Genomic DNA, 17426 nt, shown 5'->3' with positions numbered 1-17426 from the left:
AAAGTGTTCCATAGGGATGCTTCCCACAGCTGTGTCAAATTGGCTGGAGGACACACAAGGGAAACTGTTGAGCATGAACAACTTTGTTTATTTCCCTTGGGAGAAAACCTTCTCTAGCCTTTCCATGACCATGTCGACTATTCCCCCCCAAAGTACACTCATTGAGAATTAGTAGACGTTAAGTAGTACTCCTCAAACCCAAGGGTACCTGCAGCTACTGGTTCAGTAGCACCCTAGCCGATTATACACAAATCATGGAGTTGCGTATAGTCGGCTAGGTTGTATCCCTGCGGTAGCCCATTGTTCCTGAATTGTTATTCTCATCTCATTTCCTCCTGGTTCATCAACATGTTTCAATTTGCATGATAAGTAAACAATGTTTTGAATATCTTCATTCACCAAAATGATTCATAAGCGGTCTGGATATATGGATATGGCCTAATTTGCAAAGTGACATTGCAAAATTAGGTATATCTATTTCAATAACCCACAACTAAAACATCCAGCACTTTGAGTGAATCAAATTGACATCTATTGATTTGTAGTTTGCAGCCACTACCCTATAATGTATACTTTTGCTCCAACTTATGATCCACCAGCAGCAGACGCTGTATTTGGTGTTTGTACCCTTCCTTAAGACCATGACAGAATGAATAACAAGGAATTTAGTACAAATAGCCATTTTAATAACGACTTGGAAAAAAGCATAACATAAAGAATACATGCATGCAAGGTATGCATGAGGCACACCTTCAAAATGAAGTTTCTTCAAATCTTGTACTATTACACAGAATGTAGACGATTTTGTATATTTTTTTTTATAGCTTTATATGATAAAATTAACTTTCATTAGTTACGCACATTAAAAAAATATTCCCCTAATACTATGCAGTAGTACTGAATATGACAAATTGCTTCCTTATGTCAGTCTCCAATCAAATTAAGTATTTTAACCATGGGCCCTGCAACTGACCAAGGAAATGTAATTTAAATAACACAATTCATTACATGAAAAGTTGGCTCTCATGCTCTCAAATTCACTTACATAAATCTCAATATTCTTTAAGATTTGAAAATTTACTCTAGATTAAATGTAGAGAATTCTATATTTTTATACAAGGAATGTGTCAAGCTAAAACATGGGAAAGTGGATTGGGATTAAATGTTAAAATTAAAAGACAAGTCACTTTGATTTTATGTTAGATCTCTGCATATACACAAGCGTGTGAGGGAAATTGTGACATTTCACAATTCAATACCTAGGCAATTTTACAGTTTTTGAAGAGGACTTTCTACATAAGGTGTTCAGAGGTTGGGTTCACAGAAATGTAACAGTTCAAAGTACAGTAAATTGACATGAACTGATAACTGTCACATCCCTATCCTACAGAGAAGAATTCTAGAGCCCCAAACAGGGAGAAAACAATGATGCGAAAGAGAGCATGGCTAGAGGCAGAGCACTGCAGTCTTCAGAGCTACAGTTAAACTTCCACTGCTGGTCAATAGTGAGCTCACTTCCTCTCCCTCAGGGACTTGCGGGCTGCTGGCTTGGCCTTCACTGCAGATTTGGCTGCTTCCTTCTTCGCAGGTGGTGACTTTTTGGGCACTGGGCGCTTTGATGCCCTGCTTGTCAGCTTTTTGACAATGGGCGTTTTGGGCTTGCTCGCTGGAGCAGCTTTCTTGACTGGTGTGGGTGCCGCCTTAGCTGGTGGGGGCGTCTTCTTTGAGGCTACAGCTTTACTGGCAGCTGCAGGTTTCTTAACCGGGGGCACTGGTTTGTTTGTTGGTGGCACTGGTTTCCTCGCTGGGGGAGCAGGCTTCTTGGCTGGGGGTGCTGCTTTCTTAGCTTGGGGTGCTGGTTTCTTGACTGGGGGTGCAGATCTCTTAGCAGGGGCAGCTCTTTTCTTGCCCTTAGCCCTTGACTGACTTGCCGGCTGTGACTTCTTGCTGGGGGGAGGGCGACGTGCTTTAGGTGGTGGCCGCTTCACAGCTTTCCTAAGGATCGTATTGAACAAATACACTGTTAGCAGTGAACCATTTGAAACTCCACTATTTTCATTGGATTTCAGCAATTTGACCTTGGACTCACCTCTTAGGAGGGGGTTCATCATCTGACTCCTCATCCTCCTCAGACGACTCCTCTTCCTCCTCATCAGAGTCCTCATCAGACGAGTCAACCATCTTTCTGCGTTTAGCCTTCTCTGCCATTTTCTGCTCTTTCACTTTCTGTTTTTCTGGGAACAGAATGGCTGGGCTGTGGAATAAGAAAACAATCTGATCTCTAACCTGAGCCCCCCAAAATAAATAAAAGGTATTGCAAGAGTGCAAGCATTTCTGTTATTACTACCAGACTGTTGAAATATTCAGTACATCAGAGGTTCAGTAAACATGAATGAAAAGTTACATGATTAGTAGTGTAGTCAGCATCTTTCTAAACAGAGAATACTGCTCCTGGTATAGCACACATTTGTGCAATTATGTACAGAGGTCAGCAATGAACTTTGCAGTGTAATCTTCCTAGGGTGGAGTTCTACCTGGGGTGGTAAGGGTAGCAGAGCTGGTAGGTCCCATTTAGCCCATTCCCAGTGATCTGCTCCATCCAGCCCATCATTTTACACTTCTGCAGTGTCCTCTTTAGGCTGTTCACTGAGGGAAGAGAAGTGCCCAGTGTCAATAAAGAATCTTAACATCTCTGTTTCAACCCAGCTAATGAGAGAGCTCCTGCAGTTTCAGGTAGGTATTCACACATTGTCAAAGCAGTGGTTCAGTTAGGAGAGTAAGGGAACAGGTCTTACCCACACGGTACTCCATGCTGTCCTTGTTTGTCTCCAACAGGAATTTGCGGAGTGTGGTGGTACTGCAAGTCTTGGGTTCGTTCATGGCCACGATGGCTGTCATGATAGCGTCCTCCAGGGGCCCACCTTTAAGCAGGAACTTGCCCCCTTCCCGCTTCAGCTGTGAGGGGGTAAGAGAGAGTCTAAAAGAAACACCTCAGAGCAAAGATCTAACATTATAGACGCCAAAGGCCTTTATGGAGTAGACTGAATTGTGCATTCCTTTAGTACAAGACTAACCTGGAATGTTCCAGAGGCACCTTTTCCAGTGATCTGCTCCAGTTGACCCTTGTCCACAGCTCTCACCAGGCCACTCTTTAGGATATCCGGCCTAGGAATGAATCGGTGACTGCATTGAGAACCCTATTTTAACCTACACAACTTTGGACAGTTCAAAAGGTAGTGGGTTCCTTATTTTCAGACTACATTAAACATACTGTAGATTTGGGTTGCGCAGAAGTTTGCATTACCATGTCAGGTACGTCAAGTTAGCATGTGTTTACGTACTCGGAGAATAACAGGACCCGATCATTGAAACCACTCCCAATCAAATATGACAATAAAAAGGTATTTACCGATGCTCCACGTTGAGTTGAGGGAAGTGCTGCTCCACATATTTCTTGATCAGAATGTAAGACGCCTCTTTGGGCTCACATAGCCGTGTGATGATCAGGGGCAGAGCATCCCCAAGGGTCTCTGCCTTCAACCCAGGAGCTACTGCCATCGGCTTCTAGCACCAAACCATCAGAATCACAGTCAAACTCAGTTGGTAGAGCACGGCACTTGCAACGCCAGGATAGTTGGTTCGGTTTCCGGGAGCACCCATACAGAAAATGTATGCAAGCATGACTGAGTCGCTTTGGATAAAAGTGTCTGCTAAATGACATATGTGCCTACATTATATAGGTATGCACCGTATATTTTATTTCAAATGATGTCTGCTAAAAGCCAAATGGGACAAACACATAATGGTACATTGCTATTGTTTAAGTTTGTAGATAGGTGACTGAAAATACCTACCCCTTTAGCAGTGGATTTATTAGGGGGCTGCTTCCCAATGGTAAAGCTTCCAGAAAGGCCTTTACCCTTCAGCTGTGAGAGTGAATAGGAGGTAAAGGAACATGAGTATGCAGGCCAATAAAGTACCAGACGCACAGGGTATAGGGCACCACAACATGTAACCCACAGGTCAAACACTAGGATAGGCTGCCACCTAACATTTGCAATTCCTGTTAATTCACTGTTAGCTGTGGTCAGGGATAAGGACTTCTCACCTGTTTGATGGTGCCCTTCTCCAGCTGCCTCTTGAGAGCCTTCTTGAGAAGGAATTTCCTCTTGTCCAACTCCAGGTTAGGGTATTTTTTCACAATGTACTTCATGACAGAATGGGCTGAGGCCCCAGTCTTCTCCTTGCAGGACTGCAGAGAGGAAATATGATAAATTGCAGGTGCAGCATTAGTGGGGAGTAAGGGATAACAACATAATAAGTAGTGATGCACCGATATGACATTTTTGGCCGATACCGATAACCTTATAAGACAGTTCTTATTTGATTAATGGTGGTCGGACCCATCTATGTGAAGCTAGCCACAATAAGGATTAGCCACAATAGTGGACTTTGCAGTTATCCTTCAAAATAAAAGTATAGCATAATTCTACTATTTGTATTAATTTGCATCACTGTCAATGACATACTTTTATTTTGAAGGCAAACTGCAAATTTCACTATTGTGCCTAATCCTTATTGTGGCTAGCTTCACAAAACATAACCCGGTCCGGTTGAGCCTCACTAGCCAGATGAAGCTAGCTGGCTGCTTAGAACATTAGCTTTGGGCAACAGGGTAAGTAGCTGGCTAGCTCTTTAGTTTCATGAATTGAAGTTCAATTTCAATAGGTGAACAACAAGTGGCAACCTAGCTAATACTTACAAGGATTCCTAAATCATTGCTAAGAATAATGAATATGACTGCAGTTTCTACTGGTCATTGTTTTCAGACTGGTTGTATTGGTGCTAGCTAGGTACCAAGCTAAAGCTAGCTACCCCAGAAGTTGCGGTCGAACAAATGCTTTATTACCAACGCGGTATTGTCAACACATTGTTTGTGGCCGGTGTTTGCTTGTTTGCAGACTTTTCTGTACAGCTTTGACAGTGCTACTGTATCGTTTTTGACAGGCAAAGACACAAATGGCATTCCATAGTATGTATGTCGTGAAGCTCATAGCAGTGATGCTATTACTGTGTAACTTCGGAAGGCCAACATCTGAAAAATAGCACATTTGGTAGTGTGTACCAGTGCTCGACCAGTCGGCGAAAGCCAACATCACCCATGACAAGAGACCGGTTGATTGTCAAGGGCTATGAATCCCATTATCTTGGCTTTAATGGATTTCGCCTTTGAGTTGTCTCGCTGAAATGTTCTTACTCTTTCAAATGACTGCTTGGCTTGTTGCCTGCTCGAGCCATACAGCAGACATTGTGGGCTAGGTTAGGAATGCTGTGTTGCACGTGTAGCGCAAAATTTTATGTGGCGTCATTACGTCATGTACCTACGTTATATGCACGGTAGCTTTGACATCCGTTTTTAACATCGGTGTTAAACTAGACATCGGGCCGATACAGATGTTGGCATTTTGAGCCAATATGGGCCTATTCCGATATGTTCACCGATATATTGTGCATCCCTAGTAATAAGTGTTGTGTATAGACCTCAATAGCCTCAATGAGGATGTCGTCCATCCTAGGCGGCTGCATGGTGGAGGTGCTCTTATTAGTGAGCGTTGCACGTTTGCTGGCAGACATGGTGGCCCAGGCAGGAATGGTCCTTTTAATGGGCTTCTTGACTTTCTCTTTCACTCCATCTTTCTCTCTGCAGCCAAACCACAACACAGCAAGCACGAAAATGTGAAATTATACATTTATCGAAACAGATATGAATGCAACATTTGCAGGGTTTGAGCACAAGCAACTCACTCCTTCTCAGCCTCCTCCCCCTCAGCCTTCTTCTCCTCAGTCTTCTTTCCAGTCGATTCATCAGGTTTCTCACCATTCTCTTTTGGGTCTCCTTCACCTGTGCCCTCACATTCTCCTTGACCCTCCCCCTTCTTGGCTACTGGGGCTGCGGGTGCTACCTCCTGCTCCTCCTCAACAGAGGCAGATTCCTCAGAGCTGGCATCAGGCTCTGAAGAGAAATGTGGAAGGAGGAAGACAAGAGTGAATATGTAAATTCAGCAAGTAGATGTAAAAGTATTTACATGCCACTCAACAACAAGAACTCTGAACAATGTCTGATTCCACGCTTTCCTAAAATAACCACTAATAGCGGGCAAGACCTAGATTCACCAGAATTCCAATCAGGACCTGTCAAGTGGTGCCTATTCACTCAGCCTGTCAATGCTGGGTACCAATCTGAATCTCAAAGCATAGTTCCTGTTCATGTCGAGGGTCTTGAACTCACCTCCATCTGGTGCAGCCAAGGGGGGTGTCTCCTGGGGTGGAGTCCCAGCTGCACGACGTATAGGCATGACTCCAAACTGTTGACCATAGAGACGCAAAATTATAAATTAAAACATTTCCTCAGCACTGACAGATAAATTATGTATTACCGATCACAATAAAGTTACTGGATCTAAAGCAACTTAGGTACCCAAATGTTACCCAATGGTAACATCATGCAGTCACCCACTGCTTCTGTATGTGCGAGGAAACGTCAATCATGGCCTCATTCATCAAACGCAAGATAGTGCTCTAGATACTGCTCTTTGCAAAGTACATTATCGTCAAACATCGATAAAACCACAAGCAGTGTGCACTTTTCTATAGTGTTTTGGAATGGTGGGGGCGTGTAAATACTAATCAAAAATGAATATCGGTGAAGATGCACGTCTTCCAGTAAAAATTCAAATATGGCCATTTTGTCCATTGATTTAGGCCACCCCACACCGTAATGGCGCTGCATAGAGCTGATGGTAAATGCACCGAAGTTGCATTGGTAAATAAGAAAACGGCGCATGCATTTTTGCAAAAGATCTAATGTAGAACGCTTTTTGCAGGGACTAACCATGAACAATTGTTTATATTCTTACCTTTAGACTTTCTATAAAGATGTTGAAATAAAATTGCTTCGCTCTCCTTTCCTTCTTTTTTTTTGTTACTTACGTGCCCCTCCCCCTTGAACGTACACGTAGCAACCTCGTGGGTGTGGTGTCACGTTGGGTGTGTTCTTTGTTGGTTCTTGCTATGTAGAATCGTTGGGACGTCCAACTATGACGTCACCCCATTGAATTTAACGTTTACAAAATTGTAAGGGTTAGGGTAGGGGTTAGGGTCAATGACTGTTTAAATGACTGGACAAAGCCATCGATCTCGTGACACCGTTCATTCTTATGTGAAGACTCAATAGGCATTGAAGCCAAATTATGTCGGTTAAAACAAGGATGGGTAACTGCATACTTGGGAGTTGGTATGAAAGTGGGCTTGCAAAATAAGTGGGTGAATCGGGATCAACAGAGAAGAGAGAAAATGGTCCAATTCACGCACTTATCAAGAGAACATCACTGGTCATCTGTGCTGCCTCTGATCTGGTGGACAACCTAAACACAAATGCTTCCTTCGTAAATTGTGTTTGGAGTGTGCCCCTGGCTATCCATTTTTTTCTTTAACCTTTATTTAACTAGGCAAGTCAGTTAAGAACCAAATCTTATTTACAATGAGGGCCTACTCCGGCCAAACCCCGACGACGCTGGGCCAATTGTGCGCCACCCTATGGGACTCCCAATCATGGCCGAATGTGACACAGCCTAGATGCGAACCAGGTACTATAGTGACACCTCTTGCACTGAGATGCAGTGCCTTAGACCGCTGCACCACTCAGGAGCAATACAAATAAATTATGCCATCTGGTTTGCATAATAAGGAATTTGAAATTATTTATACTTTGATATTTTAAAAAGTACATTTTAGTATATTTTATCAATTACTTTTGATACTTAGGTATATTTAAAACCAAATACTTTGACTTTTACTACAGATAAGTAGTATTTTACTGGGTGACTTTCACTTGAGTCATATTCTATTAAGGTATCTTTACTTCTACTCTTGTATGACAATTGGGTACTTATTTCACCACTGAGTATAGTATGAAGATCTGCATGCTTCCCAGACGAAACAGTTTGTGCATATATTATGAAAACATTGTGACGTTTTTGTTCGTTTTGGACTACAGAAAGTGTTTCGGCTGTTGGGGCACACAAAATGTTTGAAGCAAGCCGACATCCGTAGCTGAAGTCTACGCCCCCACATCTGCGATTGGTCAACAGTAGAGGGATTCTTCCATGAAGTGCCCATTGTCATTTAACGATAGGACTCGTCCTCATGCAAATTTAGACTATTAGATCTCCTTGGCAAAAACGCAAAAATCCTTGACAGATTTCTTGAGTTATTTTGCGTTAATTCTGACTATTTTGAGGAAGCGCATACGGGCTACGGCGTTTCAAAATTGACAAACAGTACTATTGCCGCTTTTATCTTGTATTTCAAGTGAAGGTCATGTAAGCACACTTGTTGGTTCGAAATGAATGACGCATGCTGACCCTTTATTATTAGGCGAGGTCATGGCGACGTTGGTTAGCTAAACTCAAGGGAAGAAACACATCAAAAGGGCATCTCGTGCCGAACTGCGCATGTGCACACCGTCAAAGTTACTCCTTCACTATAAATCAGTGAAACGTGTCAGTTTCACGAGGTTGCAGTAAAAACATGTTCAACTACATTAGACATTGATGAATCTAGGTTGTGCCTTTAGATTTTTCACTGCACTCGGACTTCTGAAACCCAAAACCCTGGCCTGGTCGGCTTGTTTCGCAAGCGTTCCAGGATGTTGCTCCTCTGGGTTTAGAAACTGTGGTTAAGGCAAATATATTTAAGCAATAAGAACCGAGGGGTGTGGTATATGGCCAATATACCACGGCTAAGGGCTGTTCCTTAGCATGATCAACGTCAGAGTGCCTGGACACAGCCCTTAACTGTGGTATATTGGCCATATATCACAAACCCCAGAAGTGCCTTATTGCCATTATAAACTGTTTACCAATGGAATTCGAGCAGTAAAAACAAGTTGTCATACCGTGGTATATGGTCTGATATACCACAGCTGTCAGCCAATCAGAGCTCAAAACCCCCAGTTTGTAATTATAACTAACCCCTTTTGTCCCAAGGATCCCGAATAGCACTAAAATAGTTATTTAAATCAGCGGAGAACTACTGCCCACTCTCATTGAAGCCACGAAAGGCCGACTGCTGTACTGTAGGCATTGTTTGCAGAAAACAGGATTCCCCACTATAGTGAGTGGGGAAATGGCAATATGTGTTAAATCTTCGTGTAAATACTAATTTTTTTCCAAAGACAATAATGGTACCAATTATTGCTTCTATTACACCAGATGCATGTCCTTGAACCAATGTTAATTTTAAATCACACACAGAAGAGGTACTGGGGCGGCAGGTAGCCTAGTAACCGAAAGGTTGCTAGATCGAATCCCGAGCTGACAAGGTCGTTCTGCCCCTGAACAAGGCAGTTAACCCACTGTTCCTAGAATGTCATTGTAAATAGGAATTTGTTCTTAACTGAATTGCCTAGTTAAATAAAGGAAGAAGTGGGTAACATCTCGGGAACCACAATATATATAGCTATCTTTTGACAACCTGGAATGCAACTAGAGCATTTGAGGGATTGTCGCAGGGCACGCGGTGCTGAATTACAATCTACAAATCACCGTGTATTCATCCCAAATAACAACTCTTATCTGAATGTGCGCAAGGTCAGAAAATCTCTGCAGTATCTCGCTCTGGTCGATCCCCTCAAACTGCATTACTTGCGTTCCATCCTGTGTAAAGTCGGGATATTCCATGCTATGTAACCACTTGATGACTTCGTCACTCAATGAACGAGGCAGCAATTTATATACGTTTCAGTACCTGCTAGATAGAATGTGTAACTTTACCGAAGCACCAGGTGCTTCCTGAGACATACATGTCTCCAGGTGTGGTTCTCGACTGACTAAATGCAACATGGATCGTAAACCTACCCGCTGGAACGCACCCAATGAATACTTATTTGGGATGTAATACAGTGATTTTGCAGTGCTCTACTCAACCCCATTGAATGCCAATGTTGTATAATGATTTGGAACATCTGAAAAGTAGAAATTCTAATATAAATGCTGCAGTATTTTATTTGGGATCTCTTCTCCCAGATTTGCTTACCAGGCAGTAGCCAGAACTGTTCCGACCCAGTAAATACATCTGAACCCTTCAGGTCGAAACGCATAGCTACCAGAATGTGGACAGCACGTAGAAGGGGCGGGATATGGCTGGGAAAACGTACCAGGGATGGAAGATGTTGCTGTACTCATAATTATCCTATTATCTAAAATGATAAGTTAAAGATTGAAATACTGCTCGTTTTTAATTAAACTGCCCTTTTCGTCCTTATGCCTACAACAGAAGCCACAGCAGCCATTTTGGAATGGCATGCAGAATATCGCGTTGAACAATAAAGGAGACTGATTGGCTGACTATCCTTTGTTGTTCAACGCGACGTGCCATTCCAAAATGGCTACGGCATTCCAACCCGAGAGATCCAGACTTTTTTTTAATATGTTTCATATATATATATATATATATATATATATATATTTTTCTTCTGAGATTCAGACACAAACAGAAATAGGTAACACAGACACGTCACCGGGACTATAAAGCTGAAGCATCCGTTTAGAACGTTCTCACCACCAAATATGGTAGTGAGAGGAAGTCCAGCGGCGGGAATTAGTTTGTGCACTTCAGAGGCATTCCCTAACGGAAATATGCAAATACATGCTACAACGCGCCAATACTATATCGCTAGCTTGTGCTTGACTTTGCCTACCTTCTGGCTTGTTCTGCCCACTATGCGCAATTTGCTCTCACTGTAAAATACGCAGATTAACTATATTGGGTTAGTTATACATCTCTTTGGTTCAGATATATGTTCTCGCTAACCAGGCGCCGGCCTTTGTCCTGCAGAAGGCACTGTGGACAACAGTGTTGGCCTACTTGATTGTAGCTGGATAAGGTTACTCAGATAGTTAAAGGACGCAACATTATATCTGTCCTATTATGGCTTCTGAGAGCATGGGCAGCACCATTGAGGCCTTCTCCATTTTGAAGTAGTCAATTTTAATCTACTACTTCTATGAGTTGGTAAACAAATCGAAAGGGTGCATACTGCCACCTAGAATGTGTTGTTTGAACAGGTATAAATCCAAGGTTGGCGATTTACTGCCAATGTTTGCTCATAAATATAATTCATAGGCTGATCACACTTTATGACCTGGATGGAATTATGTGATCCTTCCTTAACCCATAGGAAATCAGCACCCAGTTGACCACTTCAAAATGGTGAAAGTCCTTAATGGTGCTGCCAATGCTAAAACAGACTTCTGGGCACTAGTCCATCTCTATGGGTTAACCCTAGTCTCTCCAAGATTAGGTCATCCCATACCTGCAGCTACCAATGAAATCCTATCCATTAAGTATTTGTTATCAAAGCTGTTTGAATATTTCATTTTCCCAATGGTCTCCGTCAGCTCCAATCTAGATTTCAAATACCATTTCTGGTTTCCAGTCAGTCAAAGTTAGAAATCATCTGAAATGTGATCAAAGGCAATGGTAGACACAGATTTACATTTCTGCAGACTGTATGTGAATGCCCTCTGCAGAGGTTTCCTCTCATCCATTACAGTGGAGTGTAACTTCAGTTCAGTAACTACACCGGAATTAGAGATCACATGAGCATTACATAGGAATGCTGGCAAACGTCATAAGGCTATGCAAGATATGACTTGTCCTACCACAATCATGCCCCATCTTACATCGTGCTCAGCTAGTTCTTACAATATTTCCACACTAATACAGGTTATAAAATAAGATACGGTCAATCCCCCGTTGAGGAAAAGTTACTGTCGCTAATTCGCTTTTCAACCAATGTGCATGAATGGAGAAAACTGGCAACTCTTATTAGAAAAGGCTCAATAATAGATGCTAATTGTTCTAGTTAACGTCATTGGTCCGCCAATAGTTGCTTATATACACAAAAGTATGTGGATTCTGCTTTTTCAGCCACACCATTTGCTGACAGGTGTATAAGAGTACACAGCCATGCAATCTCCATAGAAACATTGGCAGTAGACCGCCCTTCCTGAAGAGCTTAGTGACATTCAATGTGGCACTGTAATAGGACGCCACCTTTCCAACAAGTCAGTTCATCAAATTTTTGCCCTGCTAGAGCTGCTCATCAACTGTAAATGCTGTTATTGTGAAGTGGAAACGTCTAGGAGCAACAATGGCTCAGCCGCAAAGTGGTAGGCCACACAAGCTACCTGCCGAATGCCAACTGTAAAGTTTGGCGGATGAGGATTAATGGGGCTGTTTTTCATGGTTCAGGCTAGGCCCATTAGTTTCAGCGAAGGGAAATATTAACACTACAGCACACCATGACATTCTAGACGATTCTGTGCTTCCAACTTTGTGGCATACAGTTGGGAGAAGGCTGTTTCCTGTTTCAGCAGGACAATGCCCGCGTGCACAAAGCGAGGTCCATACAAAAATGGTTTGTTGAGATCGGTGTGGAAGAACTTGACTGGCCTGCACGGAGCCCTGACCTCAACCCCATCGAACACCTTTGGGATGAATTGGAACGTCGACTGCAAGCCAAGTCTAATCACCCAACATCAGTGACTGGCCTCACTAATGCTCTTGTTGCAGAATGGAAGCAAGTCCCCACAGCAATGTCTCAACATCTAGTGGAAAGCCTTCCCTCTTAGAAGATTGGAGGCTGTTATAGCAACAAAGGGGGGCCCAACTCCATATTAATGCCCATGATTTTAGAATGAGATGCTCGACAAGCAGGTGTTCACATACTTTTGGTAATGTATCTTTTACAATTCCTATACTGTAGTCTCATTTTAGAGATGGCACTTGACACAAAATTCACTTTCAACTTCAGACTGCATTGCAAGCAATGTTAAAACCAAGTAAAAAACTCTTGTAGTGCAAACATCACCACTCAACAAAATAACCACCATTGATTGCATTTGCTATGTTTTTTAAATACCTTTTTTGTCTTTAATGTATTTACAAGCTTTTAATTTGCTCTGTAGGTCTGAAGTATTACAAGCGCTTCATGTTCAGCAACCCTGGCATTTGCTTTTTAAACTTGCATTTTGCTTATTTCATTTGAATGCATCTATTGTTCATCGTTGTTTATTTATGTTCATGTGATGTTCTTTTGTGGACTGATTTGCATTGCATCTTGAATGCATACCGCTGCCTCTTGGGAAGTTTACGTACATATCACATAGAGAGCAAGCCAAATCAGAGGAAACACTTCCTGTGATTAATCACTGATAACCATTGACGTCAGTTGTCTCTGTGCATTCACTCTCTGCCTTCCCCTACATTCCAAAATAACTTTTTACCCTGTTTTCAACCAAACAACATGGAATCCAGGGAGGCTATTTATTTCACAATTATTATTGTTATTATAATTAATATTGTTATTTCTATTCATCATCAATGTTCTCATTGTGAGCATCTGCAAATGTTAAATAAACGTCCATATTTGCAGTCCTTAAAAAAATAATAAATTAAAGAGTCCGGAACCTATGTATCTTTAAGTCTCTTCTTAAAAAGTAACAAAAGAAAAGTAAGTTAAAATTTAAAACAAAAATATTTTCTATGTATAATACAGGTATTTAGTGCTTCCGCCATTAGAATTCAAACTCAAAATGGCGGCATGTCTCAGAACCATTCCGCAGAAAAAATTCCAGCCATATACATGTCATTCTGCCCGCACACATTTTGTAGGTTTGTCCGTTTGTTCTGCTACGAGGATGCAGTTATTCTATGTAGCAACAGCTGGCCTCTTGTCCTGGAGGCTTGCAGCGGTCACCTGCTCCCTTGTCAATTATCCTCCGACTCTTCCTCGGCCTCCCTCAGCCAGGTGAAGAAAGCGGTTACAGACTTGAGAGCCACACCTTTGCCCAGCTGCTCCGCGGGGTCCTTGCTGGTCTCCCACTTGTAAAAAGCATCCTCCGAGATGACGTCCTCGTCATACAGACAGTCAAAGAACATCCGGAGCAGGTCTGGAGAGAGAGGGGAAAGGGCTATAATAACCAAATAATAACCAAATCCCTTAAATCTAGAATCCTTAATTGAAACGATAAGCGGCTCCCCATCTATGTTTTGGTAAAAAGCTGAGGGATGGGCCTGGAGAAATGTAACCACTGAAATTCATAGACAGAGCTATGTATGCAAGGACTATCCATCCATGATATCAACATTTGAGTGGTTAAATTCAAAGATTTAACCATGTTACATTTGCATTGTTTACCAACATTGGAGTAAAACAAGCATATTTCGGGTTCTGATGGGGTATGACAATTAAACTAAGCTCATGAAGGATTTATAAGATATATTATTCAAGAATAACATTATTTATTTATTAATTTGTATTTAACTAGGTAAATGGGTGTATATATCATTCATTTATACGTTTAAATTTTTTTATGTAGCAACTAAGGATTCTAGCTTTAAATTAGTCGGTTTTCATAGTAAGTTCATGAAGACATTTTTATATAATAGCAATGGCTGCATGAAATAAAACCATAAAAGGATGTCTTCAGGGCGGCAGGTAGCCTAACATATAAAGTGTAGGGTCAATAACAGAAAGGTTGCTGGTTCAGATACCTGAGCCGACAAGGTGAAAAATCTGTCGATGGGCCCTTGAGAAAAGGCACTTAACCCCAATTTGATCCAGGGGCGCCGTACTATTATGTCTGACCCTGTAAAACCAAACAATTTACTGCACTGATCTGGTGTATGTGACAAAAAAAACATTTTAGTTTTGTCAAGAATAAAAAAGTAAATGTAAAATGGTTCTGTGCAGGGCAGGAGACAGAACCGTGCTTATATCTTTATAGTGAATCTTCAGGTTTAACGTTCTAAGTGGCATGTTACTTACTAGGAGGCTGATCCAGTGTGACTATCAGCGCCTGAAGTGCATAAAGTGCTTGAAGCTGTCGCTCAGTGTCTGAGTTAAGGTACTTGAGTAATACGGGCAATCTCCTCTGTATGATGGCTACGTCCACTCGGCAGGAAGTGCTTTCATCTACACAAGAAACAAAGATGGAGAAAATTGTGAACTGCTCTAGCTATATAATATATACAAAACAATGGACTGTCCCTAGCTAAAAGAATGACAGCTTACCTTTCACCGCTGCCTTACACACAGCAGTCATCAGAGCTCTCAGGAACGGAGACGAGCTCATCTGAGATTCATCTAGATTTGCCTGGGATGTGGCGGACAACAGAGGAGCACAAAGAAGCTCCGGTTAGACATGGGAAAGCTGCACGACATCAGTGCCTGGATCTCTGACACTTCACTTGAAATATGCAACACTATGTATTTATAATCCAATATGTGTATGACGGAGCCAAACGTGCCTGTGCTGGGCTGTGTGGTGGGCTTTTAATGTTACAGTTCGTACCTCTACCCAGTCAAAGATCTGCTCATCACTGGCCATGTCCTCCAGCAGGAGTCTCTCCAGCTGCCGGTTGAGCACCTCGGGGGACAATTCTGTCGCAGAGAGGGCTGCCTCAGGGCTAGAGCAGTCCACCACAGTGAACTGGAGCTTCTGACAGGAGGAGGGGAGACGGGGAGGAGAGAAGGTTTAGGTTGCTGTGAAACCGTTTCTTGGGATGCCTCCATGCCGTAATACAATGAGTCTCTCTCACTAACCTGCTGCGAGATGAAATCCTGGATGTCCTCTTCCTCTGGCAGGAAGTCACTCCAGCTGAGCCCCGCCTTTCTCCACAAGGTGCCTACTTTCCTATGGCTCTGTGTGGGAGACAGACAGGACAACATGTCAGAACCCTGGCATCCAATAGTTAATGGGTTTGCTGACTTGATACTCACTTGCACCCCGACAAAAGTCATGCAAAAATATCTGACAGCTATATTAACAAGATGCTGTGTGAAATTCCCTCTCAGGTCAGAAGAGCTAAAGGGGTAAAACATTATTTCAGGAATATTAGAGGAAAAAAAGAACAATGTAACTTACCATTTGTTTGCATAGTATGTGCAGTATTTCAGAAAATAAGACCCCAGCTCTTCCAACAGGAAGTAAAGGTTTGCTTAATTCACTGTGGACAAAGAGAAAAGCATTAGATGTCTCCAGCGGTTCCATCCCGCCCAACTGTTTTCCTTCATATCACACAGTTTACAGAAAGCAGGGAATGGAGGTGTGAGAGCCAACATCAACACTCCATAATGAAAGAACTGCGATAGCAACAAGCAGCAATCCTTGACAGAGGGAACGGAATGGGGTACATTTTACTCATCATGCAGACTGTGAGATCTGAATAAATGTGGGTTGCATGTGGAGTGATCTGATCAGGTAAGATCTGTTGATGCAATAATAACCCCCCCTTGATACCCATAGCTTTACAGGGAGATAACAATACAATATCGTTGTGCTGTAGAGTAGCAGTGTTACCTAAAGAGCTCTCTCATAGAGAAGCCCCCGTCTCTCAGCACAGGGCTGAGCAGCTCAGCCAGATACAGCCAGATATGGGGAATGTCAATGGCCATGTCGTCCGCCAGTTCAAGGGTGTCAGCAAACCTGAAGGAAACACAGATATTCTGAGGAGACAGCCATTTTAGATACAGTACAGTTGTACAGTTGTTGACCGCTCGAATGAGAGCAGATGGATATGTAGGCAGGCTGACCCTTTGAAGAACTGGGGCTTGGGCAGGGTGCCCTGCTGCACTAACTGGAAGAGGAGCTGGCCCATATGGTCCCGTGTGATCTGACTGCGCTCCAGGGTGGACTCCACCCCCACACGAACAAACACGTGGAGCTGAGAGGACAGGTCCAGCTCGTTCACACACTGCACAGCCTCCTACAGAGAATACAAACATACATCTTGGTGTTACAAACTTCCTGTAGAGTAAAATGCAAAAGCATGCATATACAGTATGCAGCATTATTAGAGGACCGGGCACAGATTAAGCACCATCAAATGGGAAGAATGACAAAAGACAATTATTTTGTGACAAGCGAGCACATACAGTAACGTTTGTACACACTCATTCCAGGGTTTCTTCATTATTTTTCTTCTACATTGTAGAATAATATTGAAGACATCAAAACTATGAAATATCACATATGGAATCATGTAACTAAAAAAGTGTTAAACAAATCAAAATCTATTTTATATTTGAGATTCTTCAAAGTAGCCCCCCTTTGCCTTGATGACAGTTTTGCACACTCTTTCTGAGAGTTTGTGCAAACCCACAGTTTCATCGCTGTCCGGGTGGCTGGTCTCAGACAATCCCGCAGTGAAGAAGCCGGATGTGGAGATCCTGGGCTGGCATGGTTACATGTGGTCTGCGGTTGTGAGGCTGGTTAGACATACTGCCAAGTTCTCTAAAACGACGTTGGATGTAGCTTATGGTAGAGAAATTAACATTAAATTCTCTGGCAACAGCTTTG

At 42.5% G+C, this 17426-nt stretch overlaps 2 protein-coding genes across 15 annotated transcripts in view; both read right to left on the bottom strand.

Annotated features, from left to right (window-relative positions):
- Window positions 1-664: 664 nt before the first annotated feature.
- LOC110494452 (heterochromatin protein 1-binding protein 3) lies at window positions 665-7059 on the bottom strand. Of its 2 annotated transcripts, none has more exons than XM_021569516.2 (12): window positions 6918-7059; window positions 6290-6365; window positions 5806-6013; window positions 5542-5701; window positions 4109-4252; window positions 3855-3926; window positions 3410-3564; window positions 3075-3165; window positions 2796-2955; window positions 2535-2646; window positions 2090-2254; window positions 665-1995 (listed from the first exon to the last, which is right to left on the bottom strand). In XM_021569516.2, the coding sequence occupies exons 2-12, from the start codon at window positions 6354-6356 to the stop codon at window positions 1512-1514; spliced, it is 1818 nt and encodes a 605-aa protein (XP_021425191.1). In that variant the 5' UTR covers window positions 6357-6365; window positions 6918-7059; the 3' UTR covers window positions 665-1511. The 2 variants fall into 2 exon arrangements, with proteins under 2 accessions (XP_021425191.1, XP_036806411.1); XM_036950516.1 differs by having other exon boundaries at window positions 6991-7012.
- Window positions 7060-12969: 5910 nt separating this feature from the next.
- LOC110494450 (eukaryotic translation initiation factor 4 gamma 3) overlaps window positions 12970-17426 on the bottom strand; it is a 73642-nt gene continuing 69185 nt past the window's right edge. For all 13 annotated transcript variants that reach the window (XM_036950503.1, XM_021569507.2, XM_036950506.1 and 10 more), the window contains 8 exons: window positions 16661-16833; window positions 16428-16553; window positions 15993-16074; window positions 15671-15769; window positions 15420-15566; window positions 15140-15221; window positions 14894-15040; window positions 12970-14015 (listed from right to left, as the gene is read on the bottom strand). In XM_036950503.1, the coding sequence (XP_036806398.1) occupies window positions 13834-14015; window positions 14894-15040; window positions 15140-15221; window positions 15420-15566; window positions 15671-15769; window positions 15993-16074; window positions 16428-16553; window positions 16661-16833 (1038 nt within the window). In that variant the 3' untranslated portion in view covers window positions 12970-13833. The remainder of the gene's footprint in view (window positions 14016-14893; window positions 15041-15139; window positions 15222-15419; window positions 15567-15670; window positions 15770-15992; window positions 16075-16427; window positions 16554-16660; window positions 16834-17426) is intronic.

This window comes from Oncorhynchus mykiss, chromosome 17 (assembly GCF_013265735.2).
Source record: "Oncorhynchus mykiss isolate Arlee chromosome 17, USDA_OmykA_1.1, whole genome shotgun sequence".
NCBI lineage: Eukaryota > Metazoa > Chordata > Actinopteri > Salmoniformes > Salmonidae > Oncorhynchus > Oncorhynchus mykiss.
This window is presented reverse-complemented; position numbering and strand designations above follow the sequence as displayed.